At 39.5% G+C, this 26,345-nt stretch overlaps 1 protein-coding gene across 5 annotated transcripts in view; it reads left to right on the top strand.

Annotated features, from left to right (window-relative positions):
* Window positions 1-26,345, top strand: part of PRDM15 (PR/SET domain 15) — a 33,505-nt gene that overhangs the window by 4,883 nt on the left and 2,277 nt on the right. The window contains exons 3-24 of one of the 5 annotated variants that reach the window (XM_048966750.1): window positions 500-593; window positions 2,815-2,968; window positions 3,749-4,001; window positions 5,174-5,296; window positions 8,666-8,764; window positions 9,770-9,997; window positions 10,806-10,941; window positions 12,082-12,206; window positions 12,809-12,903; window positions 13,847-13,934; window positions 15,428-15,595; window positions 16,747-16,841; window positions 17,923-18,054; window positions 18,998-19,132; window positions 21,076-21,239; window positions 21,605-21,684; window positions 22,305-22,424; window positions 23,111-23,242; window positions 23,700-23,783; window positions 23,915-24,090; window positions 25,302-25,382; window positions 25,770-25,982. In XM_048966750.1, the coding sequence (XP_048822707.1) occupies window positions 500-593; window positions 2,815-2,968; window positions 3,749-4,001; window positions 5,174-5,296; window positions 8,666-8,764; window positions 9,770-9,997; window positions 10,806-10,941; window positions 12,082-12,206; window positions 12,809-12,903; window positions 13,847-13,934; window positions 15,428-15,595; window positions 16,747-16,841; window positions 17,923-18,054; window positions 18,998-19,132; window positions 21,076-21,239; window positions 21,605-21,684; window positions 22,305-22,424; window positions 23,111-23,242; window positions 23,700-23,783; window positions 23,915-24,090; window positions 25,302-25,382; window positions 25,770-25,982 (2,975 nt within the window). Of the gene's footprint in view, window positions 1-499; window positions 594-2,814; window positions 2,969-3,748; window positions 4,002-5,173; window positions 5,297-8,665; window positions 8,765-9,769; window positions 9,998-10,805; window positions 10,942-12,024; window positions 12,207-12,808; window positions 12,904-13,846; window positions 13,935-15,427; window positions 15,596-16,746; window positions 16,842-17,922; window positions 18,055-18,997; window positions 19,133-21,075; window positions 21,240-21,604; window positions 21,685-22,304; window positions 22,425-23,110; window positions 23,243-23,699; window positions 23,784-23,914; window positions 24,091-25,301; window positions 25,383-25,769; window positions 25,983-26,345 lie in introns of those variants that run through there. The other 4 variants (XM_048966732.1, XM_048966741.1, XM_048966723.1 and 1 more) reach the window with 4 other exon arrangements.

Raw genomic sequence — 26,345 nt, 5'->3', positions numbered from 1 at the left:
TTTGAAATCCTGCTAAGCTGGTTTATTTTAGAAAGTTTCAAATTATCCTACTCTGGAAATGATTTTGTAGGGGCCTTTCAGCTCTGGTAATTTACACTTATGCTAACACTTAATTTAGTGAGTTGAAAGTGAGTTAAGGAGTAGTTTGAATGCATTGCTTAGCTGACTTGTTTGGGAAGACACCAGAAGCTGTCTCCAGGCACTGCTAACTCAGTATTGGCTGCTGCCTACACCATGCCTGAGGAGTGTGACTGCATCAGCTGTGGCTCTAGGCAGAGTTTGGCTCCTGCTCTGCCCTCGTGTCCTGCACAAGATCCCCTGTTTGTGCCCAGGGATGGGGCACATCTTATTTCTAGAAGGACTACACTGTCCAAGCTGTTTCCAAAAACCTTTAGATGTATTTTACATTGTGATAGATCTTGCATTTGACTCTTGAGAAAAAGGCAGCTGTTCTCCAGCAGTTTTCCATGAACTCTGTTTGCTGTCTGCTTCCTTGCAGGGTGCGAGGACTGTGGGCAGTACCATGATTCAGAGTGCCCTGAGCTGGGCCCGGTGGTGACAGTCAAAGATTCCTTTGTGTTGAGCAGGGCCAGGTAAGGAGCATTTGTGTTAGTGCTGATTAACTGATGCTCACGTTAGTTCTTTAAGTCGTGTTTGCTCTTTATTGGGTATTATCGCTGTTTCGCTGACAGCTGAGAAGCAAAGCCCTGGTCTGTGAAAAGGACACAGCCTTTATTAAATAGAAAACTGATGCATGCACTTAATTGCTTTTCTGAATGAAAGCCAAAACATAACTCGCTGCTCATCAGGATTTGGCTTCTTTGCTCGAGTTTCTGGCAAAAAGTCAGATAGCTCCAGATGGGGGGATGACTTGTGCCTTGGTCACGTATCTGCAGCTCCTTCCTCTCCTCAAATGTAACATGCTGGCTTCAGACAAGCATATGCAGATTTCCCGGTGCTGTGAATGGTTGTATCTTTCTGCATGATATTATCTCTGTAATTCCTCCATGGAGAAGCAAAGCAAGTTGTTCTCATTATTGTGACTCTGTACAAATGATTATGGCTAATGCTCCTGTCAGGAAATCTACAACAGTGCAACAGAAACGGCCATGCTTGCTAAAAGAAACAAATAGACTCAATCTCCTTAGAAGAAAACAGCACTGAAGTAGCACATTAGTTTTACTTCTGGCATTGTAAGCAAAATTCATTAAAAGGTGTAAAATGTGGGACTTTTGCTAAGGAGAAAAGACAGCTATGATGAAGATGTAGTACAAATCCAAAAAGGGAAGGGAGTTTGTGTGTCTTTATGTGCTTCTTGTAAGGAATAGTACAAACTGGTGATGGAGGTGCTTTCCTAATGCACAGAAAGTGGCCAGTGCAGTAAGTCTCCAACCCATCCCAAAAAGATTCAATGACAAGCTAAACTGTTCTTTTTTACCTTTTATGGTGGGGTGTGTTTTTATTGCCTTGTAATTTAACATTTGTCTGTTCGTATGGTGGAGGACTGTAGTAACGTCCAGATGTTCCAGCTGTGAGCATTTGTGAATATGGTGTGGGCACTGGTTTTCAGCTGCTTCTAGCAGATGTTAGCATAGGTGTTCCCTAGTTCCCTAGTGGAAGTGCTGGCTGCTGGAGAGTGGATTTGAAAGCAGAGTTTAAAAATGACCGTATTACTGGGAAAAAAAATACATTTTCTTGAAGAGTTTACAGCCGAAAACAGGTAGGATAAGAAATGGGAACAAGAATTGTAATTGAAACAAGATGTAATGTATTTTACATCTGGGGAACAGTAGCTGAGAGAGTGATTTGTCTGAGGTTGAGGGCAAGTTTAACCACAAACCTGGCTATGGGTCTCTTCAAACCCAGTCTATTTGTGTAACCACATGGTAGCTGTTTTCCTCTGTTCTGCTGAAAAGATAAAATTGTTCCTATACAGTTAGAAAAAAAGAAATATCTCCTAAACTTCACAAACTCTACTACTGTATAATTCTTCTATTAAAACCAAAAGCTTTTTTTTTTTTCTTTTTTTTTTTCAATTCATTTGCTTATCACTAAGATTGTAATCTTTTTGTGTTTCTCTTCACGTAGACAGGAAAGTGGATGAGGCACTGGCAGCCTTTATAGAGTAGTCAGCCTGTCCAATTAGATTTTGACCCATTAGCACAGAGCTGAAAAACCAGGGTTGTACTTGTCTTACAAAGGCATCCCCCTGTGCATAGGGCTGTGTGGTCAGAGAGGCTGTTGATAGCCTTGCTAAAGTCAAGGCAAATTGTATCCACTGCCCTTCCCTCATCCACAAACCTCTGTGGCAATGAGTGTATCAGGTGTGATTGTTTCCAGTCCCCTGTTGCTGGTGTGCCCATAAATACCTCACAGAAGGTCTTGCTCCACAGTTTTGCCAAGGACTGAAGCAGGGTTAACCAACCTGTAGTTCATTTTGACTCTTTCCTGAAGGTGAGTGCAGCATTTGTTGTTCTCTAATCATCAGGGACCTTTCCTAATGCCACGATATTTTAAAGGTGATACAGAGTAGCTTCAATGTGGTGCTGGACCATCCCCTTCCACCCATAGACTCAGCCTGTTGAGTGCCTGGACTTAGATGGGTGGAGTGCTCTTAAGTAACCGCTGATTTGGCCCTCTTCCACTGCTGTTACTTTTTCTCTTCTGTTTATGAATTCTCATTGAAATAAAGGTATTTTGACAGAAGACAGTTTTCTGTCACTGGAGAGTGGGGGAGTGAATGCTGACATCTTTCTTCCCTTGATCCCTGCAATTTTGTCCTATATATGACTCAGTTCTTTATTCAATTCTTAGATCATCTCTCCCTTCTAATTTGGAGATAAGACAATTGGAAGATGGGACTGAAGGAGTATTTGCTTTGACTCAGCTAGTGAAACGTACCCAATTTGGCCCATTTGAATCCAAGAGAGTTGCCAAGCTTGAAAAAGAAACTGTTTTTCCCCTAAAGGTAAGATGTGGCATGTGAAAAGCAATAAAAGGGAATTGGCTTTACCCATGATGGTTTTATACTTTCTGCCACTGTGGGAAAAGATGGGCAAAGAATGTTACTGGGATATCTTTTAGGCATATACTGTAACAGTTTAATCTACAGAAGCATTCTGTGGGAGATAAGAGCTAGGATATAATCCAATCACACAATTGCTTGTCTGTCACTTGCATGTGATAATACAGGAAGTGTCAGGCACATGGCAGTTCATTTCAGGGTTTTTTAATCATTGGCTTCACTTTGATCTTGTTTGCTTAATCAGTGGCACGTTCATTAGTCTTATGGAACAAGCAGAATAAGTCTTGCATTTGCTTTATTTTTCTCTTGACAAGTTTTGATGGGAGAAATACCATGGTGAAAATTTAATTCATCCTTTTCAATAATACATGACTCGGAAGCAAGGACTTAGAAATGTGATGCAGGGGCTGATGGGTGTTTCACAGTGTGCTGTTAAGGTTTCAATCTGTTCTCCTCTATGGAGTCATTCACATTTTGTGAAAAACTAGTGGCTATACCAAGACTTTTTGGGATGGGGGTTCTCTTTGTTCCCATCCTGCCCCTGGTAGCCCGTCTCAGACTTTACTCATCTGAGGATGTGACTGATTCATGACGCAAACGTTGAGGCTTGTTCAGTGAACCTGATGTCCCTTGAATGAACACCATGGCAAAAATATATATATACATTTTTTTAACTTTGCATTTTTTGTTACGGCTTTATCACGTGTATAATTTGCTTGGCAGGTGTTCCAGAAAGATGGGCCTTTTTTATACTTTGACACCTCAAATGAAGATGATTGCAACTGGATGATGATGGTGCGACCAGCCACTGAACACGAGCATCAAAACTTAACTGCCTTCCAGCATGACAATGATATTTATTTCACCACCTCCCGGGACATCCCACCAGGAACTGAGCTGCGAGTGTGGTATGCAGCTTTTTACGCCAAAAAAATGGAAAAGCCAATGCTGAAGCAGGTCACTAGTATTTCCAATGGTATGTGTGGGGGCCTCTTTTCCTTCTTAAGGACCCAAGCCTCTTAGGGGCTGCTAGTTATAGTTGCTAGTGCTGTTTATCGGTTAGGCTCTGACCCTGAATGTGTTAGCCTTCAGAGTCAGGCTAACCTGTGTACATGGTTACCTTACAAGAAGAAAGCACAGATTCTTCACCATGATATATCTCAGCTTTTGAAAGCAGAAGGATGACCTACTTGATGATTCGGCCTCTTCAGGCTCAACAGACTGGATAATTAGTTCTTAATTGAAGAACTGTTAGCTGCATCAAAATCACTTGAGGATACAAGAGCAAAGGGGCTCAGTTGTCAATGTATGTCTAAATGTATATGCTAATTTGGTAAAGAAGCCATGTTTTTTCAGTTGGAGTGAAAATGTTTTGGTTTTGCTTAAAACTGCTGTACCATTCTGAAAAACTTTTACCTTCTGCAGCTTTACACGGAACCCACTGGAATGACGTAAGCTCAGAAGTAAGCTTCCATTCTACTTGATTGCCTGTGCATTGGCGAAAAAGGCAGCAGATTTACTAGAGCCCAAATTAGAATTGCCAGAGGTCTTTTATCTCTCTGCCCCTCTGCTTTTTTTTTTCCCTATATTTGCATTTCTTTAGCTAAAAAGCTTGATCCTTCAGCATTGCAAGGGCAATTTCTGTTGTTGAGTTGGGTGTACTCCCATCTGGTGTTATTGCTACGCTGAGTATAATTTGGGGTGACAAATGGCCTGCAGAGAGGCCAGTGCTAATAACATACAGCTAATCTTGGTAGTAAGCACAGTCTGGAATACTGAATTAGTCTTGTAAACTTGTTTCTGAATTTAAGATTTTTCCAAGTGGTATTAATTGAAGGGTTTCATCTTTTTCCTCTTTAGTTTAAACCATTCATGTATTTTCACGTTCAAAAAGGTATTTAAAAATAGTGTTAGGGTATGTCCTGCTTTCTCTCTTCAGCACTTTCACTATATACCCCAGAATATGAAGGGCACATTGTGTCAAATTGGAGAGCAAGAATGTGCTGGTTAGGATTTTGCACAGTAATGTTTTCTGCAGGCCTGCTATAAGGCAAAACTTTTTAATTATAATTGCTGCCATCAGCAAAGAGCAAGAAAATCAAAGGGTTTGGAAAGTAAAGAAATGGAACTGTTTTTTCCTCTCCATAGATATGTGCTTGGTAGTGATGGAATGTGATAAGGAGGGGAACAAAGTCTCTCCAAAGCCCTCAACTGTCGTCTTCCCCCATAAAAAAGCGAAGAAATCCAGCATACAAGTAGCTGATCCAACAGGTATGCAAAGTTATGGTAGTTGTAAGAGAGATAGAGGGCAGGTGTAAATGTAAAAATCTTCTAGGTATAGCACTTCATCATAGTTACCACAGTTATATATTCAGCAAGTACTTATTTAGAAAGTATTTGAAAGCCTAGATTTCTCTTGGCCTTATCACAGTTGCATGTGTGCAGCTTAAAATGTGACAAAAGGGACAAAAATTCCTTTAACCAGATGATTTTCATGAAAACAACTGCATCTGACTTTGGAGGTGATATGGGCTGAGTCGGGGGAGCTGCAAAGACAATCTTTAGACTTTTTATGCAAAGTGCAATTGTTCAAATGGTCAGGATCTAGAAGAAAACATGTGAGTGTAAGAACAGTGCTGTTTGCTGGCAGAGCTCCCCACATTACAATAATGCTAGAAGTCTAGAACGGTTCAGACTGCACTGAGTAGAACATGAACTCAAATTTAGTTAAATTTATAAGCAATATGGATATTACTGGCAAAGAATATGGAGATCTGGACATAACTGGTGGTGTCACAGACCATCAGTCCCTGAGGCTGATTATGAAGCAATCTGCACGTAATCTCTGGTAAATGGAACAGCGGAATTAGAGTCCTTTTAACAAAAGTCACCATGTCTAAAAGTAAACTCAGAGTATGTAGCAATATATAGCATATATAGGGTATATAGTATATATGGAGTTCAGGATCAAAAGAAAGCATTCTGTGTCTGTTCTTTGAAAAAGTTGGTTAAATTTTACTCACTAGTATTAAAAATAGACAGGAAAAGAGCAGAAGGTTGCAGATGTGTAAGAGAACTTCATCAGAAGAGGTCTATTCATTTCACATGGATACTGTCACAGTCTAAATATGAAGCTGGCCAGACAGCTGCTTTTCAGTTTAGCATGCTGATTTTTCCAGGAAAAAAAATGACAAAAAATGTGAACAACGCTTTCTACGTCCTTCACTCTACTGTCTGAAAGCCCAGCTTTAACAGAAACAAAATGCTGCTGTTATACTTTGGGAACCCTGAAGTATTCCCACTGCTTGTAATGTTTTCATGTTTCCACAACAAAATATGCCTTTTTTTGAATCTTATACTGACCTTAAGTCATGCAGAGCTATTGCAAACTGACAGATCTTTGCTTCAACCTGGAAGCCTGACAAAGTGGAAAGCTAAGCAGATCATGACTCTTCCTGGGTAATCAGTACACAGTCAGGGTCTCTAGGTTCAAGGCAGGTAAGGAGCAAGGGAGACACAAAATGAGGGACAGTTTTCAAAAACGGACTTCAGTTTTGCAGATTGTGAATTGTCATTTTTACTAGCCACAGAAACTTCATGACGTAGATCCAATACCTTACATATTGCTTAATAGTTTGACTTTTTTTTTTTAATTACACAAAATTTTGCTGTTCAGGCTTGCTATCTTTGGTCACCTTTACAAATCTCTCAAGATACTACTTTTTTTTTTTTTCATAGCCTCTGAAGAAGGAATTCCTGTTTTTGAATTATTGGGAATCATTCAGACTGGAGAAGTGGGCACATGAGAACCTAATGAGGTTCAACAAGGCAAAGTGCAAGGTGTTGCACTTGGGCCAGGGCAATCCCAGGTGTTTTATACAGACTGGGCAAAGAACCCTTTGAGAGAACTGTGGAGAAGGACTTGGGGGTCCTGTAAACCAGAAGCTGGACATGAGCCAGCAGTGTGTGCTTACAGCCTGGAAGGTCAGCTGTGTTCTGGGCTGCATTAAAAAAGGGTGGCCAGCAGGGAAAGGGAGGTAATTGTCACCTTCTACTTGGCTCTTGTGAGGCCCCATCTGCAGCACTGCGTCCAGGTCTGGGGCCCCCAGTGCAGGAAGGACAGGGAGCTCTTGGAGCGGGGCCAGAGGAGGGCACTAAGATGATCAGAGGGCTGGAGCACCTCTCCTGTGAGGAAAGGTTGAGAGAACTGGGCTTGTTTATCTTGGAGAAGAAAAGGCTCCGGGGAGGTGGTTCCAATATTTGAAAGGAGCATATAAACAGAAGGGAGAATGGCTGTTTACAAAGGTGGATAATGAAAGGACAGTGGGGAATGGTTTTAAATGAAGACAGAGGAGTTTTAGGTTGGATATTAGGAGGAAGTTTTTCACACAGTGGGTGGTGACACACTGGAACAGGTTGCCCAAGGAGGCTGTGGATGCCCCATCCCTGGAGGCATTCAAGGCCAGGCTGGATGTGGCTCTTGGCAGCCTGGTCTGGTGGCTGGCAACCCTGCTCATAGCTGGGGGGTTGAAGCTAGATGATCTTTGTGGTCCTTTTCAACCCAGGCCATTCTATGATTCTATGATTTTTATTTATTTATTACAGTGTGGATGAGATCTGATGTGTGTAGTGTAGAACATTAAACATGCTTGTAGTAGCCTCAGAGAGCCTTTTATTTTGGCTTAAGAGCCAAGAACAAGAAGGAAGAAGTATCTTTATCATCCCAGTACAGATGGGGTACAGATTAGGCAGAGAGAGTTTAACTGAGTGCTTACTGTCATACAGTTTGAATCTTCTGTGCTGGTGTTCACTTCATCTAATTACAGTGTCATCCTCCTTTTCTGGGGAATTCTTGTGTGCTGTGGAATATTCTGTGTGTACCAAAAAATCTGTGAACTGGTCTAGATTTATGAGATACTCATGACAAATGTAGACAGATCATCCAAGGACTGAAAGACAATGGACTGTGTGCAAAGTAACCATTTCCCTTTGTTTTTAACTCCAGATCTATTTTCCTCTCTATTTCTTCTTGTGTGCCAGCTGATAGGCTAATTAAAATCCTAATACAGTAGACTGGTAGAATATCCAATTAACAAAACTAGTCAAAACCAGGTTTTCATTATTCTCACCCATACATCTGTTCATCCAAATGTTTTTAATCTGTGATGCTCTGCAGAGAGAGCAAGGATGATTTTTTTACTTCTGTCCTCAGCTCACCCAGTAGAGTAATGGTAGCTCCAATTTTAATGGTGCAAAAAAATACTTTTTATTGTGCCTTTAATCATCACAGCTCTTCAGAAGGTGCTGAAGGGACCTTAGGACTTTACAAAAGCACCAATGTTCTCCTGCAACCATTTAGATTCTTTTCTGACTTCAGGTGTTCATGTCTGCAACGTCCCAAAGTGGCCCCAGAGAATAAATCAAACTTCATTTCCTTTTGAATTAAACATGTACAGGCATCTGATTACATTGGTGGAATATAGCTGGGAAGTCAAAAATTAAGCAGCTGCCTCTGTGAGCCTCTTATTGCTTAAATCATCGTTTGTGATATACAAGGAGTCACTGCAAGCTGAATAAGACTACAGGGATTTACTACTTTCCCATATTCAAAGCTTTAGAGTATTTCTTCTTGTGATTTAGTGAGCACTCCAGAAGGCAGTGGAGCTGCAGAAGCAGAACCCAGCCAGTGGACATGTAAAGTGTGTTCATCTGCTTTCCAGGAGCCTCAGCTTTTGACAGGTAAGGAGTGCTAAAAATTGATGATGGTACTGAGAGGTGTTAGGAGAGTTCCATTCTTCCAGACTGCAAAGCTATATCTTTGTCCATGATGTAGTAAGATAAAGATTTTATGTTTGTGTTCCTTTGACAAAGAAGGTAGGGATGAGGGGTAGGTAAAATGATGTTATTAATATAGCAGCAAGCAGTCTCTGGGCAAACAGCTGAGATATTGAATCTAGAAAATCGTTATCAAGAAAATGATAGGAATATTAGGAATATCAAGGACAGGGAACTGCATAAACAGTGTATAATATCAGTAAGTGATCCCAGCTTGCAGTTAATGATACTGTCTGGTGTTTGTGACACAGATATAGTAATAGTAATAAAATATGTTTTTTCTGCATTTCATTTGCAGCTATTTTATTCCGTTTAAAACATTTGAGAGCTGTCACCATTTGACTCATTTTTGAAAAGGACACTCGGGTTGCTAAATAACTTGGGTATTTGGAAAAATGTACCCATTATCATAGAATTGTAGAATCCTTAGGGTTGGAAGGGACCTTTAAATGTAATGTAGCCCAACACACCTGTGCTGAACAGGGACACCACAGCTACATCAGGTTGCTCAGGACCTTATCCAGTCTCATCTTGAAAGTCTCCAGGGATGGCACATCAACTGCATCTCCGGGCAACCTGTTCCAGTGCCTCACCACCCTCACTGTAAAAGACTTTTTCCTCATGTCCAATCTAAATTTACCCTCGTTAAGGTTGAAATTATCAGGGGCACAACCTGTTTCCGGTTACATCTAACAGACCTCTTAAAAATTGCAGTCAATGTTAGTAATTATGTGAATGTTTATCAGACAGTTTGCTTTTAGTTAGGATGGTATTGTGACTACTTTTGAAATAATTTGAAGTGAGTCACTGTTAAATGAGGTTGACCTGTTCAATAGGCTTCAGATCAATCTATCCCTTAGTATATTTCATGGCAACCTCTTTATACTCCTGCTCTTTCCATCCGTTCAGAGCACTTGATGAGTCACCTGGAACAAGCTAAATGTGCCCCCCAAACCAGCCAAAGTGAGGTTGTTGCAGATAAAGTAACAGAGGCTCCCCCTGCGGATCCACCAGTGGTTTGTGATGCTGCCAGTGCCAGTACAGACTCAAGGAGAAAGGCCAGGCGGGGAAGGAAGATCAAAACAACAAAAGCAGAAACAGAAGCACCCCTTGTTGCTGAAGAGAAAGATCCTGCAGGTAAAACAAAACTGTAGAAAATGCTAAGTCATACCCCCCCTTCATGTGTCTTTATTTCTCAAAAAGGCCTACAAAGTAGCACAGAGACAGGGTGAGGTTTTTAGGACCATCTCTAAAGCAGATAAGTACAAACCTATATTTCTGTCAGATCCAGGTCTGCAATAAAGGTTGCAACATCTATAGTTAGATTACCTGCATTCTCCTGCAAAAGTTTTAGGAATAGAAAGGGCCAGAGAAATGCAGGATGGTGATTATGAGAGACCTGCCTAGCTTCCTGCAAGGTTCACAGAATGACCAGGATTGGAAGGGACCTTAAGGATCATGAATCTCCAACCCCCCTGCCATGTGCAGGGCCACCAGCCTCCCCATTTGATACTAGACCGGGCTGCCCAGGGCCCCATCCAACTTAAAACCATTTCCCCTTGTCCTGCTATTATCTACTCTTTCCAAAGGAAGGAACAGGAGAAGAAGCATCTTCCCTCAAGCAAAGATACCTTCCTTTCTCTGACATACGGTGGTGTTCCTGGAAGGGGCTTTTTTCAGGACCTTGCTGTTCTTTAAGGGAAGGTCACATAGAATATTTCACCTTGCATATAGTCAACTGGCCCCTTAGTGGTAGGCTGTGGAAAGGTAAGACGTTGCACTTTGACCTGTGATTTTGTAGCCCCTTTTTGTATCCTGCAAGTCATGCTTACTCATTAACAATCTGTTATTTGTTACGCATATATCACTACAAAAGAAAAATCATGTATTAAGGTTTTCTTTCTAGCTATCACATTAATACTGTATTTTTATGATATGTTTGCAGTGGAACGTGTAGCTGACACTGCAGCTGAAGTCCCACCAGAAGAAGTGGCTCTGCCATCAGCTGCAGAAGAGAGGATAATGGAATTGGTTTTAGGAAAGGTGCCTAGCACCACGAATAGCATCAGTTCAGTCACAAAGTAAGTGTTCTGGAACGCAGAATTTCCTCTCAGGCTTAATCAAGATTAAGTAGCGTGCAACAGTTCTTCTACTGGGCCCATAGGTGCTCTTTCTCATTTCTGTAAAAAACGTGATGCTGCTGCTAGAAGAGCCACAGAGATGGCTCATGTACTGTAGGGTGATGCATGGTTGATGAGATATTGGTGCTAGAGGGCTGGAACATATGATAATTTCATTTTCTGTCACGTGACAGGTTTAATTCAATGTGATCCCAAAGTCTCTTGCAGTTTCACAATGAAATACTGTGCAATTGAATATACTCCTATTGAATGTTGGTCATAAAACAGGCAAATAGATTTTTGCTTTAAAAGAAAGCTAACAATTATTCAGTCTGGTTTGTATTTTAACTCATAAATCACTTCATATTGATTTGAGTGTGTCACCTCAGACTTAGAGCAGTGGAAAGTGAAAACGTAAGTATACCAGAACCTCAAGGAGACTTTTAGATATCAAGGACTTTTAAAATTATTTTTCGTCTTTCTGACTTGGTAAAATTGGCTTCTTGATTTTTATTTTTTTGCATAATAAAGTGCTTGTTAGATATTTCAAAATTAGCTAGTAATGCTATATACTACAGTCCTTAGCAGATACAGAGCCATCAAAAATGCATTCCAGCTGGTGGTGGTGCTGGGAAATAGAACACTGTTGCTTCTTGGTGCCCTGCTGCCTTTTTTACCATACGTGCTTTTTGCATGAAAACTGCCAAGATTTCTAAGCTGAAAGCATGCTAATGGTATTTTTTCAGAGGAGCAGAACGGATCCTTTGTGCTCCTCTGAGAGGCCTGAAAAGACAATCTGTGGGGTTGGTGGCTCCTGCTTCCTTTCTTTTTTGTCTTGGGTGAAGTTAATTCGAAGCAAGCTGCTTTCCAACATCTGCTGCTTCTAGCAGGCGGCCGAAAGGTCGTCTTCGCAATGATGAGGCTCCAGCGCTCCCTCTCCTGTCAGAAGCTGAGCATAACATCTTCTAGCTTTCGCCATCTGGTGGGACTTTCTTGCAACCTGTGGGATACCTTTCAGTCCCTGCCTTTCTTTCTCTGATCCAGTAGGTTTGCTCATCACCAAAACAGCATGTCCCTCAAAAGAAGTTTAATTCTCTCCAGTAGACATGGTATACGGCGGAAGCTGATAAAACAACTTGGGGAGCACAAAAGAGTCTATCAGTGCAGTATCTGCAGTAAGATCTTCCAGAACAGCAGTAACCTCAGCAGGCACATCCGTTCTCATGGTAGGTTTGCTTTTGCCTTGCTTGTGCATTGTTTCTTTCTCTCATTGGTTCCACTTTTGAGTAAAAACATCTTAAGCTACTCTTAGATATTGGTATGCATTGTTTTAATAGAGCTCTTCCTTTTTTTTTTCTTCTTTTTTAAGTTATGCAGACTATAGGAACTGAAATTATTTAAAATTTGCATCTAGATACAGATTTAAGCAGGGGGAAGGAGGTGATGACTTTCCAAAACTATGAGTCCCTTTACAGATATATTCCCCCATCTGAACAGTCTCATGATCAACACTGCTGTGAAAATATCACCAAAGTGCTTTCCCTTCTGTGATCTGCAGTTCCAGGATTCCTCGTGACCTGCTTCTAAAGATTTTGCAAAAAACAGCACTTCAGAAAAGGGTGGGGGGGAATCAAACAAAATTGTCACTTGGTAAACTTCACTAGGATGAAAAAGGTTAAGATGTACTATCTGGATCTCCTGAATTACTAAAGCTTCTAATCATTAGCCTGTTTGTTTTGTTTGTGCTTTGATTTCCCCTGTCTTGTTTTAGAGTTGATTATTATCAGTTTCTGACTACTTTTTTTTTAATCTTGATTGATGCCCTCAGGTGACAAACTATTTAAATGTGAGGAATGCGCAAAGCTGTTCAGCCGTAAGGAGAGCTTAAAGCAGCATGTTTCATACAAGCACAGCAGGAATGAAGTGAGTGGAAATGACCAGCTGGCTTTTTCTGAGGTTATGTGAAAATGTGCAGTGAGCTTCCAGGTGCTCACTGGGGAGTTTGGGTCAATTATGCTTGAGCGGATATCTCTGTGAATTTCTTGTAAGTGAGGTAAGACTGATAAGGAGAGGTAACATCTTCTGTTAGAACAGCTCATCAGTTTGGAAAGCGTGGGCTTACGTAAGGCCATAAAGTTCTTTTTTGTGTCTCAATTTCCCGTAGAAGGGTGTTTTCAGGCATCAATTACAGTAAGACAAGCTGAAATTAGCTGCACCTACATGACCCAGAGGTGAGATTGGACTTCAGTTTATTGTACCAAACAGTGTTGCTCTACTTTTGTTTGCCTGTCCTCGTTTATTTATCTCTGCCTGTTGCAGAGATAGTGTATGAATACTCTGGCTAAAGGCTGCATTAATGAGAGCTGTGAGCCCATGTGTAAACTTACAGAGCTTATAGCAGAGTGCTGTGCCTGCTGACGAGGGCTTTTTAGTTCTACTACCACCATATTAGTATTAAACATCCCAGTGGTGGGGTCTTATTGAAAATTTCTGTTGCCTGACATCAAGACCCAAGGCTCTCGTATTCCTGGCATCTATTTGAAAGCTAGAGGATGAGTCAGGTTACTTGCTTTTCAGAATTTCTCTGTCAGACTCGGGGTAATCAGGAAGACTGTTAGATGCACGCATGGTCTATTGGTCTATTGATCTACTGTTGGTTTTTCTGTTGTTTTGTTTTTTTAGTAGAGATCAAATGTAGGAACATAGCATGATAATATAGCGTTAGAATTTTGCACCGGTGTATATTTAAACATCACGTTGAAGGCAGAAAAATTGGTCAAGATAAAAAGCAGAAAAAGTAATTGAGATTTCTCTGTCAATCATGACTCAACGTTTTCCCCTCTCAAATAATCTTTGTAATCCTCAGGTGGACAGTGAGTACAGATACAAGTGCACAACATGTGAAAAGGCTTTTCGAATAGAGAGTGCCTTGGAATTCCATAACTGCAGGACAGGTGAGCGTGGCTAATGTTTCAGCTTCCTCTCATCTTTATGGGTATGCCCACAAATCCACCACAGCATACTAACTACAAAGGGAAAGTACACATTTGGATTTTTTTCATTATTGCAAGCAGCCTGCCGCTTTCCTTTCTTCCTTCCCTTATAAAACTTCTTTTTGCAATAATCAAAGTAGAATCCATAATCTGTAGAGTAATACATCCACTTATGTGTTGCCTTTTTTCTTTTCCCTGCTCACCTATAAAATATCGTCACTGGTATTTCACTTGTATGTTCACGGATACTCTGTCACTGTCTCTGTTTAACTTTCTTTCCTGAAACTTAGTTCCAAAACTAATTTCTCTGAGAAAGAGGAACTGGAAAAGAGGTCACTATTATTGATAGTCTGCAATTTTCAGAGATTAGTTTTCTTCTGCTTTTTCATGCTTTCTTTATACTTAAAATAATCTCTCCATGTGTTTCCTTCTTGCTATCACTACAGCCTGTCCTTTCCTTCCACAGCCTTCCCTTGTTATTACTCCTATTAGATGTTCTGAGTGATCTTATGCTTAGAAAATGACAGCCTGATTACTTTTATAGACACATGAGAACTCCCTGTTCAGAATCACCTGGGTAGCTGCTGCCTCAAGCACCATTCAAAATAAATTTTCTGATTTCCTTTGAAAGGGTGCAGATTGAATAAGAACTCAGCCTTATGAAGAATGGGAAGCAAAGCTGAATGACCTCAGTATTCAAAGAGATTGGCTCATTTTCTTTCTGAGTTGACTGCTACCATAATGAGCAGCAGTTTTTGCTCTCCAATTTGACAAATCAAGCAGTTAGCATCTTTGTGATTGCTGTAGTGTTGGCAAATTCCACCTAAAGGACCATGCTTTCATTTTTTGACAGAAGTCTCAACTACTGAATATAAAACAAATTTCCCATAGGCCTGTTACTTGTAATGTTCCTCTTCTGAGATTTTGTACTTTCTTCTGGAGTATACTGTACTGGCTGACATTAGGAGCCAATGCTGGCAGTATTCTGATGTTTAGATACAGCTGACAGTGTTATGATGTGTTGCCATATACACAGCTATTTTACCATCACTGAAAACTTGAATCAACTGTAACTGAGTCTTCCTTGAATGTTATTTTAATGTATGCTAGACCATGATAGAAATAGACCAGGGAAGGAAGATATGATGGTAGAGTCAGTGTTGAACTGACATATGTTGTTATTGCTTTTGAAGAAATACTCTCCAGGGCTTGTTAACTTCACAGATAGCAAAGATGCACTTGGTGTATTGTTTGGTGTTTATTATACTTTTAATGAGAGGACAGATTTTAGAGTTAAAAAAAAATACATACTTCATTTCCTTCCTCAATCTATATATAATGATTGATTACTTGTATGCTATAACTCAGGTTTCACAAAAGAACTAAAAGATATGTCACAAACATAGAAAACTTGCTTTCCTTTTAAAAAGCTGCCTGGTTTCTCTTGCTTACAGATGACAAGACATTCCAGTGTGAGATGTGTTTCAGATTCTTTTCTACAAACAGTAATCTTTCCAAACACAAGAAAAAGCATGGAGATAAGAAGTTTGCATGTGAAATCTGCAATAAGATGTTCTACAGGAAGGATGTCATGCTGGACCATCAAAGGCGACACCTGGAAGGTAAGCTTACCACCTATGAACCTAGTTATTATGGTAGGTGTCATTTTTAGTCAGTTTCTTGCTGTAAAGTTGCAGGTTTCAGCAGTATGTGAAGTTTATGAAAAATAACAGTAATGAATCCTGGAGTAATTAGAATATCTGAAAGCAGAGAATTAACTGAAAGTGACTGCTGTATAAATATAAATCTATTCTATAGGCTGCTACTTGACCAATATTGTATAAATGGAATACTGTGTGATGTAATCTAGGGAGTATATGAAGATGAGATTATGAGATTTCAAAATTTCCAACATCTAAGGATGTTATGTTCCAGGCTGGATGTGGCTCTGGGCAGCCTGGTCTGCTGGTTGGCAATGCTGCACATAGCAGGGGGGTTGAAATTAGATGATCATTGTGGTCCTTTTCAACCCACAGCATTCTATGATATGATTCTGTGTTACAGATACTCCTCAAAGGGTCTGGAAAAACTTGGACAATGACAGCTTACCAAATTATACGTTAAAATACCACTAGTAGTGTAGAAGATAAGAATGAAGGTGATATATATATAAAAATAATAATAAAGCAGTCAAATTATGTAATTTGTCACTTTGGGCATAGCCAGCCATCACTGGACTTTCATGATTCAGCTCTCTGTGTCCTGAACTAGAGGACAAGGTTTTGAGTAGCGATGGCAAGAAGTTTCACATTCAGTTGTCACAGAACAGCAGCAGCCCTTTTCTTCATGGAAAGTAGCAAAGAAAGAGGTCTGTAATCATCCTTGAACATCAGAAATGATGCTGGGTTATTCTCTCTCCCCTCAGAGACTGACAAAGGGATTTGTAGCCTGGATATCTGATCAAAATACCAAGGCCTATTAGATCTGCCTATTTTCTGTTATTGGCAATAAATTCCTGTTTTCAGACACATTGCAGTTGGAGTAATATCCAACAGGCCACAATACTTCCCTTTGGCAGAATTCTTCTGTATTCTTAAGATGGCATTTTTACTAAGAAATGATCCTTTTGCTAGCAATTAAATTCTGCATTGAGGCTCTTCCCAGTATTTCACTCTTCTTTACAGTACTCACCTGAGAGGGCATGCAGATTGGAGTGGAAAGCCATGGTTTATTTTTTTTGTTTTGTTTTTTTGATGGGGGCTGTTCTGTAAAGGGGTGAGGCGTGTGAAAAGAGAAGACTTTGAACACAGCACGGAAAACATGGTTCGCTACAAGAAGGAGCCTTCAGGATGTCCTGTGTGTGGGAAGGTAGGCTGCTTTGCCAGCATGTGCCCCGTGAAGCTATGTGTTGTAGCTCCAGGAACATGCTGAGGGTACAGTGCCTCAGCTCTGAGTCTCTAAATGAATTATCTTGACATAGAACATGTTACCAGCCATGCATTAAAACATAATAGCTATCTACTTGAATAGACACACCGTCTGCCAAAAGGTTGAGGTAAATGATATTTAGTGCAGTATGTGCCACATCAGACTGCCTTGCAACTTACACAGATGCATAGTCAGTCAGCAGCAAGTCCTGAGGCCCAGCCAAGATGATCCTCTTTCAGCTGCATGAGCTCTATTATATGCCCAAGTTCCACTACAGCCAGTGATTGTGGAAGCTGTTATGACAAAAATAAGAACAAAACTGAAGTTCAGATGAGAGTTTTTTCAGGACATGCAACATGGTCACTGTGTCTGGCAGTGAATCCTCATGGCTTACACTATTTAGAGTGAAGATTTTCTTCCAGAATAAAAATGGCTACAATTGACTGTATTGAAAATCCGTTAGAATTCCAAGTGAATTCATTGTGTGATTGTGCCATTGTTGTGTTCTGGAGCTTAATATTCATTATCTGAAGTTGCTACTGTCACCAGTGCAAAGACTTTGGATTTTACTAGTGATTTTAGAAATGTTTAATGATTCATGGTGGAAGGTGTACTCAAGCAACACTTAAATTGGGGGGTAAGCTTTTGATTTTGATGCTTTCAGTATGTTAATTTCAGTGAAGATAGATTTTGTGGATGTATCTTTTTACAGATAGATGCAACATTCTTGGTTCAAAAGCTGTCTAAATAAACTTACCCTATGTAATTCTGCTGCATCTATTTGTAAGCCCACCTCTAATAAGTAGGCAATTTCATTAAGTTCTTTGGAGCTGCATATATGTTTTGCTTTGTCACCAGTTTGTGAGGTCATCTGCTGGCTAGATAACAGATGTTCCTGTCTGTTTCTGGTCTGAATAAATAAAAAAGACAGGAGGTACATTCTTAGCTATCTGTTGGGTAACTTGTAAAGAACTGCAGCTCTGCTGGATGTGATACAAAAACCCATCCTTCTTTCTTTTAGGTGTTTTCATGTAGAAGCAATATGAACAAACACCTTCTAACACATGGAGACAAGAAATACACCTGTGAAATCTGTGGACGTAAATTTTTTAGAGTGGATGTGTTGAGAGATCACATTCATGTCCATTTTAAGGTACTGTGTTAATTGTTTGGTAGAGAAGTCATGTTATTTAGCAAACATTAACAAACATATGGATAAATATAGTGAGAGTGTTACAGCCACGTGTTGTATGGCAACACAAGTGATTGTGTATCCTGTGTGGAGATGTTTCTGCTGCAGTCTAGCAAGCACTGTGTTCTTTACCTATGGCTCTGGGTTTCCACATGTGTTATTTCAGAATGCTCTTCTAAACTTGTGACTTTGCATGAGTCATTGAGGTGGATTGCTTTAAAGCAGAAAGAATAATTACCTAACAAGACAGCTGCTAACAGATGTATTTTTCCAGCTGTAGTTTGGCTGAGATGAGGGTTTACTGTCATCCCCTCTCTGCACTGAAAAAAACTTCACCAACCAACAACAAAATTAACTGTTCCTGCTCTTTTCCATGACAGTGATTGTGATTCTCTTGTATATACCAGTATAACTGGCTGCATGCTCAGTTCCTAACCTGGTTTTGTCAAAATGATTCAAATCATTTAAACAGGGAAAAAAAAAAAGAAAAAAAAAAAGACTAGCAGTGTCTAAACAGATGCTGATTATTTTGGCATCACTTGGTTAACCCGAAATCTAAAGGAATTGCATCACTCAGTGACATTTGTAAAGACTCTTATGTGGATGTAATACTGAACCCGTTGACTCTGTTTACATTAAAATTCATTCTGTACACAAAATCTGGTATTATCTGTTCAGATAAATGGTTGTTTCTTGTTTAATCAGAGTGACAGAGTGAGGACAGAGTGAATTTCTTTATCTTACTTGAATGAAATGGGAAGATAATCTAGATGACGTTGATAAATAGTGCTACAGCAGCTGATAATGTGAGGCAGTCAGTGTGGAGAAAATGCTGTTGAGGTATTACATTTTGAAATAGATGTTTAATCTATGAAAACATAATATTCTTTCCTACTTTGCACAGGATATAGCACTAATGGACGATCACCAGAGGGAAGAGTTCATTGGTAAAATTGGAATCTCATCAGAAGAAAATGATGACAATTCTGATGAAAGTGCAGATTCTGAGCCTCACAAGTATAGCTGCAAAAGGTGCCAGGTAGCTTTAAATACTTTCAAATTAATTTAATGGGAGGGAAGGAGTGGAGGTGTCTATCAATTATTTATAACTTTAAGTAATGCTGAAAATTAGGAAAGAGCAGGCCAGCTCACAGGTCTGCTCTCCTCTGCAGTGCTCTGATCTACAAAGTGATGTCATTCCACAAGACATGGTGGTGTTCTGCAAGGTGAATGCCAGACACTTAGAAAGATAAATGCATATGTTTCCCTGTATGCGAGGCAGCAAGCAAGCAAAACTGGAGGAAGAAACAGTAAATTTCTGTTCATTCAATTCTTAGACTATGTTTTAATTATGTGCAAATTAAAAAAATATTTATGTTCAAGTGGTATTTCTGAATGGTGCCATTCACAATTTGATTCATTTCAAAAAGATCAAATGCTGTCTAGTGGGTATCCACTTTGGGGGATTAACACTCCTGTTAGCGTCCAACATGAACGCTTATTCTTGGCCTACTCTATTACTACCAGGATGGTACTGGAATATACTTTGCTTACTTGTCAGCAAGCAGAGGAAGACTCTGTCAGCCTTTAACTGCATGGCTTTTGCCATTTTGTAAAGAAGTAATGAGGAAGAATGGGATCTTTGGGTTCTATATATTCATGGGGAGCACATTGCGCAGGAGTGAGAGGGTTGCAAAAAAATGATCTGTGGGAACAGCAGAACTGGCCAAACTGGCAGTGGAGCTGGAGAATCTTGGGAGTTAAATCACTGGCTTGTCCTCTGGAAATCAGAATTTATATCACAGATACACACAATGTAGTGAAAGCACTTAGCCTACCTTCTCATGGAAAAGACTTGGAGATATTAGTACTTCAGGTTTCTGTTCTTATCTGCAAACTGATTTTAAGCTTATGTCAGTAAGCATAAGATGTGGTCGCACCAGTTAATCATATACTTGCTAATTTTAACGTCTGGCACTTAATGGGTACATAAACTGTATAAAATATATGCTTCTAAATGAGGGAAATGTTGCTGTTTCAAATTAGTAGGGTGTTTCTGAAAGCTGGTCTCTTTTAGTGCTTCTGCAGGTGTTTGTGAAGTTTGTGAACTGTAAGGCGATGGAAGATGAGTGTAAGCTATGGTGAGATAGGGAGGCTGTTTTTGGCTGAAAATTGATGCACTCTTAAAGGAGAACTACATACAAATGAGTATTAGTGAAATATGTGTTCCAAGATTTTGGGAGTCTCTCACTTAGTTGCCTTTTCCCAAAGGACATCTTCACCAAGCTGTACAGTGCTGTCAGCCGTGCCCTGAATAGAAGCAAAATTAGAGCAAATGAACATGTTGTCGTGGTACTTTGCCCTGATACATAGGAGCATATAAGAATATGCAACGCTACTTGGCCCTGGTGGAGCTCCTGTCTGTTGTAGCTGTAGTGCTTTCAAGAGCTGAGCTGGAATCTCTGCCCTACAAATGCCAAGAAATACAAACTCCCTGAAGCTAGTGCTGATGCTTTCTCTGCAGAATGGAATACTATGCCTTAGAGCTCAAAAAACATTTATCTCTGTCTGTGGCATCCTTGCTTAAACAGCTAGTGAAGATTATACGTGGCTCTTTTTAAGTCTGTTCCTTGCTGCACAAATAATTGGAGGTCTTCTACTAATGTAGTACAAGAAGCACTTCTCTGCCCAAAAATAAGTGAACTGTTTTCATTATGCTCTTCTGCCCTCTGTCAGCAATGACACAGAGATACCATACTGATCTGGTTTTCTGAGTGAGTTAATTGATGTCCTGTAGCAGAGTGCTTGTAATGGCCAAACAGGTTCAGTCCCGAATCTAGCTTTCAAAGATATTTCATCTAGCGATAAGCAGAATATTTCTGACTGCTGCTTCTGACTGTAGATCCCAATAATGTGTTACTAAACCACAGCTGTTCGCAAGGAACTTCTTCCCCTTTCATTCACTATTGGTTCATTTCACAGTTAACTTTCGGCCGAGGAAAGGAGTACTTGAAGCATATAATGGACGTGCACAAGGAGAAAGGCTATGGCTGTAGCATTTGTAATCGACGCTTTGCCTTGAAGGCCACTTACCATGCACACATGGTCATTCACCGGGAGAACCTACCTGATCCTAATGTGCAGAAGTAAGATGACTTGTTGGGCTGCTAAGAGGAGCTGTCTTTCTGTAGTCACGGTGGCTCTCTCATCCGATGCTTTAGGAGAACTGGGCTATAATGAAATATATAACATTAGTAATTCACTTAGTGTTATTAATCAACAGCCTCCCAGTTCGGTCTTTGTAAAGTATAAATCTGTGCTTTTTAATAAGAATTAAAAAACAAGAACACGATTATGATTTGAGGACATAGCAATACCAAAGTGCTCCAAGCTTACATTTACAGTTGAAGGAACTTGTCTAGTAATTACCAAATAAAGTTACTGACAGAAATGTCTAAAAATCATCTCTGTCTCAGGGGAGGTGTGACACTTTTGGTCTTTTTGGTTTCAGATACATCCATCCATGTGAAATCTGTGGAAGGATTTTTAACAGTATAGGGAATCTGGAAAGACATAAGCTTATACATACAGGTAAAAATGCTGTGTTTCTTTATAATTATCAATATTCCAAAAAAATTTATGTTGCCAGTGCCTGCCTTTTTTTTTCCTTTTTCCCCAAGAAAAAAGCTTCTAGGTTTTTATTCTAAGTTACAATAAGATAAATTATCTATTTATGCTTTAAGGTAGACCAGTTTTCTAAAGCAGAAAGTGTTAATGAAGATATTTGGTCAAAGCCCACAGTGCAGAAGATCCTTAGTTAATCCCATGCAGGATTCATCTGCTAAAAAACCTAATTCTGTATTCCGTTCTTCCTCAAATTCTTATCCATGTCGCCTTCTCACCATTACACAGGCTGAAAACTGCTATTGCAAAATCATTTTTAACAATTCATTATTATTTCATGCTATACAGTATTGCCCTACTTCAGGCTTTGTCTTTTTTCAGATCATGCACACACACAAAAAAGCAGCTTTTCTTTCTCTAACTCTCCTAGTGCAGTTTGGACTACAGTATGCATGAAAGATGTGGCTGACGACACAGATGGACTGTCGCCCTCTAATTCACCAATCTAGTCAGTTTTGAGGGGATGCACATTTTTCATTAACATTTTTTTTTGTTTGTTTATGTTGTCTTTTACATTTATTTTTAAGGTGTAAAAAGTCATGCTTGTGAGCAATGTGGCAAATCATTTGCTAGGAAAGACATGTTAAAAGAACACATGCGGGTCCATGATAATATCCGAGAATACTTGTGTGCAGAATGTGGCAAAGGTATGTCTAAAGCCTTGTTTTCCATTAACTGTGGTACTGAATAGCAGATGAATATCTGAATTCAAATTCTGCTCTTAGAATATTGGGAAGGTCCTCTGAATGTAAATTTCTTTACTTGCAAGTGTTAGAAACTATTAATCAGGAGCTTGACAGATATATATAACACTTCTAAATTTATGAACTGCTTCCATGACCTGTAAGATGCATCTAATGTTAATAAAATTTGCCTCTGTTCTGTTAGATTGAGAAGTGCTTCTCTGACTGAATTCTGCTGCGTTTGCAGCACCAAAGTGAACAAAAATCTTGGTTGCTTGTATTTTTTTTCATTGTAAGTTGTTTTCAGACATAAACTTAGAGTGATTTCTCTAAGAGCCTCAACTGTCAAAAGCTGTTTCTACTTTTTGAGTTATTTGTTACAATCTGAGCAATTACTGAACTGGCATTTTAGTAAAGGCATTAAATGTGATATCTCTGATAATGTTTTTTCTTCTGTTTTCCTTGCTGTTCTGCTTCTTCCTCGGTGATTCTTCGGATGTTTTCCAGAGCTTTTGCCTGGGTCTAGAAGAATAGTGATAAATTGCTATTGGCTAACAATGAATTTAGTTTGAGTTCTCCTCTGAAGGTGGGAGAAATGGAGAAAATACCACTTCATACCACGCTTTTAGCTGTGTCTGTTTGTCTCATAGGAATGAAGACAAAACATGCACTTCGTCACCACATGAAACTTCATAAAGGGATAAAAGAATATGAATGCAAGGAATGTCACCGAAAATTTGCACAGAAAGTCAACATGCTGAAGCATTACAAAAGGCACACGGGTGAGGTCTCTAAAGATGTGCAAAATCAACTAAATGCTTCTTGGGAGAACTCGTATCTAGAAGAGTGAGAGTGTCAGAATAGAAATACACACATTATGCTTTTTGAAAAGTGGGATTTTGACCTCTTGTCAGCCAGAACCACTATTGTATTATGCAGCTAAGATACACCGGTTGGTTGGTTTCTTGTTTTCCTTTTTTAATGGAGGTTGGTTTGGTCTCGGGTAGGCCTAGAGTATTGCTTCCATTTTAAATTAGTGTTTAGTTTCTTATTTCCCATTTCTTATTGTTATTTTCTGACTGATAAGAGTGGCACGGTTTAGCTAAAAAATAGCTGGTGATGCTGGGCTTTCCCTACTTGTTTGGCTGTGTGATGGGGTTTTTGGTAATACGAGATTTAAAATTATCCCAGATGCCTTAAACTATTACTGCTCTTATGCTAAATGTACTCTTCATACAGGAATCAAAGATTTCATGTGTGAGCTCTGCGGGAAGACTTTTAGTGAGAGAAATACAATGGAAACTCATAAGTTGATTCATACAGGTAAAATCTCCAAGAAATAATAGCCAAGTACTATAGCCTAATTTTTTCTGTAGTTCTTCTTGAGCTACTGACAATATGATACTCACCTTTCGGGGCTGTTGCTAACAGATTTCCCTTCCCTCTGCCACCAGTAGGAAAACAGTGGACGTGTTCAGTCTGTGATAAGAAGTATGTCACTGATTACATGCTCCAGAAACACATACAGCTCACTCACGATAAGGTGGAAGCCCAGAGCTGTCAGCTGTGTGGGACAAAGGTTTCTACCAGAGCATCCATGAGTCGACATATGAGGCGTAAACATCCAGAGGTGAGTTAGTTTGGCAAGTAGCTCATGGCGTGCTTTGGTATTTTGACTTTTGTTTTGTTTTGGAAACTTAATGGCCTTCAGTGATATAGAAGGAGTTCCACCCCAACTCTTTTTTATCCCTGTTCTTTTGAGGCAAATTTTGGTTAAGGGTAAATTAACCTTAGCTTGGGCACTATCCCTTAAGCTTGCACTTAACTGAATGAGCACTTATGTTATATTTCAGCAGTAAACACACCTGATTGTCACTCCCTAAAAATGATTTTCTTCTGATTGTTTAAATCTTTTTTTTTTTGCCTTTGCTTAAATGTATGATTTTTTCATATTTTGTATTCATCTGTTAGTGAGCATAGTTCACTTTTTTTTCTTCATTATGTTCTCTGTATTCAGGAGTGATCTAAAAGAAATGGGGAATAGAGGTGACAGCAGCATCCGATGATGATAGAAAATAATAAATAATAAAGATAAATGCTAACTGTGGAGAATTTGGATTAGAGAGTTGTTTTGTCTGACTCTAGTGGAGCTAGTGGATTTCTGAATAGATAATGCATGTGCTTTTTTTCTCAGCAGTTTCTTCTTTAGGTTGTTTAAAGCTTGTTCTTTCCATTTTAGCCTTTATTTTACAACCAAATTATCATCAGTGTTGCTTTGCCTTAAATTATGCCTACTTTTCATCACAGTGACAGGGAAAGATGCCAGCAAAAAGCTTTTGTTTATTGATTTTTTGGACTAAAAATGCAGCTAGCTATCTGCAATTTAGAGGCAATTTGTTCCTGTTTTTTGATAAGCTGAGCTGCAGAGATTCTGCTGGGGACAATAGAGTAGGACACAGTTAATGTGTTTATTATCAATAGCAATAAAATAAGTTTTATAAAGTAATTTTTAGCCAATTACATTTTACAAAATATTATATTTCTTTTCTACAGAATTCTTCACTTCTCGATAGGTTGTGGGCTGTCTGGAATACGAGAAAAAACACATTCTTCTAATATTGTCTTTAAACTTTGCTTTTCAGTGAAAAGGAAAAGATTTTTGTGCCACAAGATAAAGGCTATTTAAAACAAAACAAGCTGTGGTTATATTAAATTAAACCATTACATTAAATGGTTTGTATGACATGTTGGATGCAGCGTTTTTGCTCTGTGATTAGGTAAGGTAATACTGTATTGTTTGGCTGCAGTTTGTTCACCAGGCTGATACCTCTTTGTCCACAGATTCTTTCAGTGAAGATTGATGATTTAGAGCAGCTGCCAGAGACTACAACCATTGATGCCTCTTCAATTGGGATTGTTCAGGTACATTTACCGTTGCCAAATTCCAGTGGCAGCAAGATTTTCAGACTTACTGGGGGTGTTGCTTTTTTGGTATGTATCATAGCCAAGCGTGGGCTGATAGGCAAGGAATATGTTTTTTTAGAAATCAGTCCCAGGTTAAGGTGTGGTATGCTGTCTTCTAAGCAGTACAAGCAGATTCAAGATCAGTCTGTTTTGTTATATAACACGTGCTTATAAAATGGAGGTAATTATAGGGTGAGTTCTCATTCCCTGCAATCAAGTTTTGGCTGAAGTTTGATTTTTTTACTTGAAAATCAACAGTAAACCAACTACAGGTAATAGTAGTCTTACATGGAACTTCATCAAGTCATTTTGCTTAGTGTTTCATTTGGAAATGTGTTGCTTCAGCCGGAATTAGCCTTGGAACAGGGAGAATTACCAGAAGGAAAACAGCATATGAAAGCTCCTAAGCGTGGCCAGAAACGAAAGCAGAAGTCGGGTGAGGAGGAGGAAACTCAAGTTCCTGAGGACCCTGCCTTCAGTGAATACACAGAGAAGGAAGCTGAATTTACAGGAAATGTTGGAGATGAGACTAATTCAGCTGTACAGAGCATTCAGCAGGTAAGCTCCAGTAGAAGGGTGGGCAGCTGGCACTGCCTAGGGGGATAACACTTCTGGTTCCCTTGTGGCAAACACAAAAACATTATCAAACATTTAGGGCTAGTTTGATAAACTTCAGTAAGATGAAGATAAATAGAGGAAAAAAAAGGTGTTTGTCCATGCAACTCCTCACATCTGTTTCTGTTTGTTTTTTTTTTGTTATCATCTCCTTGTTTGCCAACTAACTGGCTGATGCTGTGACTACAAGTGTCAAGACAGTCAATTTAACTGATGGTTTTGAATGTTACATATGCTCCCCTCTCATTATCTTCTTTCTTCTACACTTGGAAGTTATGTTCAAGTGCTCTATACTCCCCTCTCACA

Source organism: Lagopus muta, chromosome 1, assembly GCF_023343835.1.
Source record: "Lagopus muta isolate bLagMut1 chromosome 1, bLagMut1 primary, whole genome shotgun sequence".
Classification (NCBI taxonomy): Eukaryota; Metazoa; Chordata; class Aves; order Galliformes; family Phasianidae; genus Lagopus; species Lagopus muta.
The sequence above is the reverse complement of the archived record's forward strand: the minus strand, read 5'-3'. Positions and strand labels throughout refer to the sequence as shown.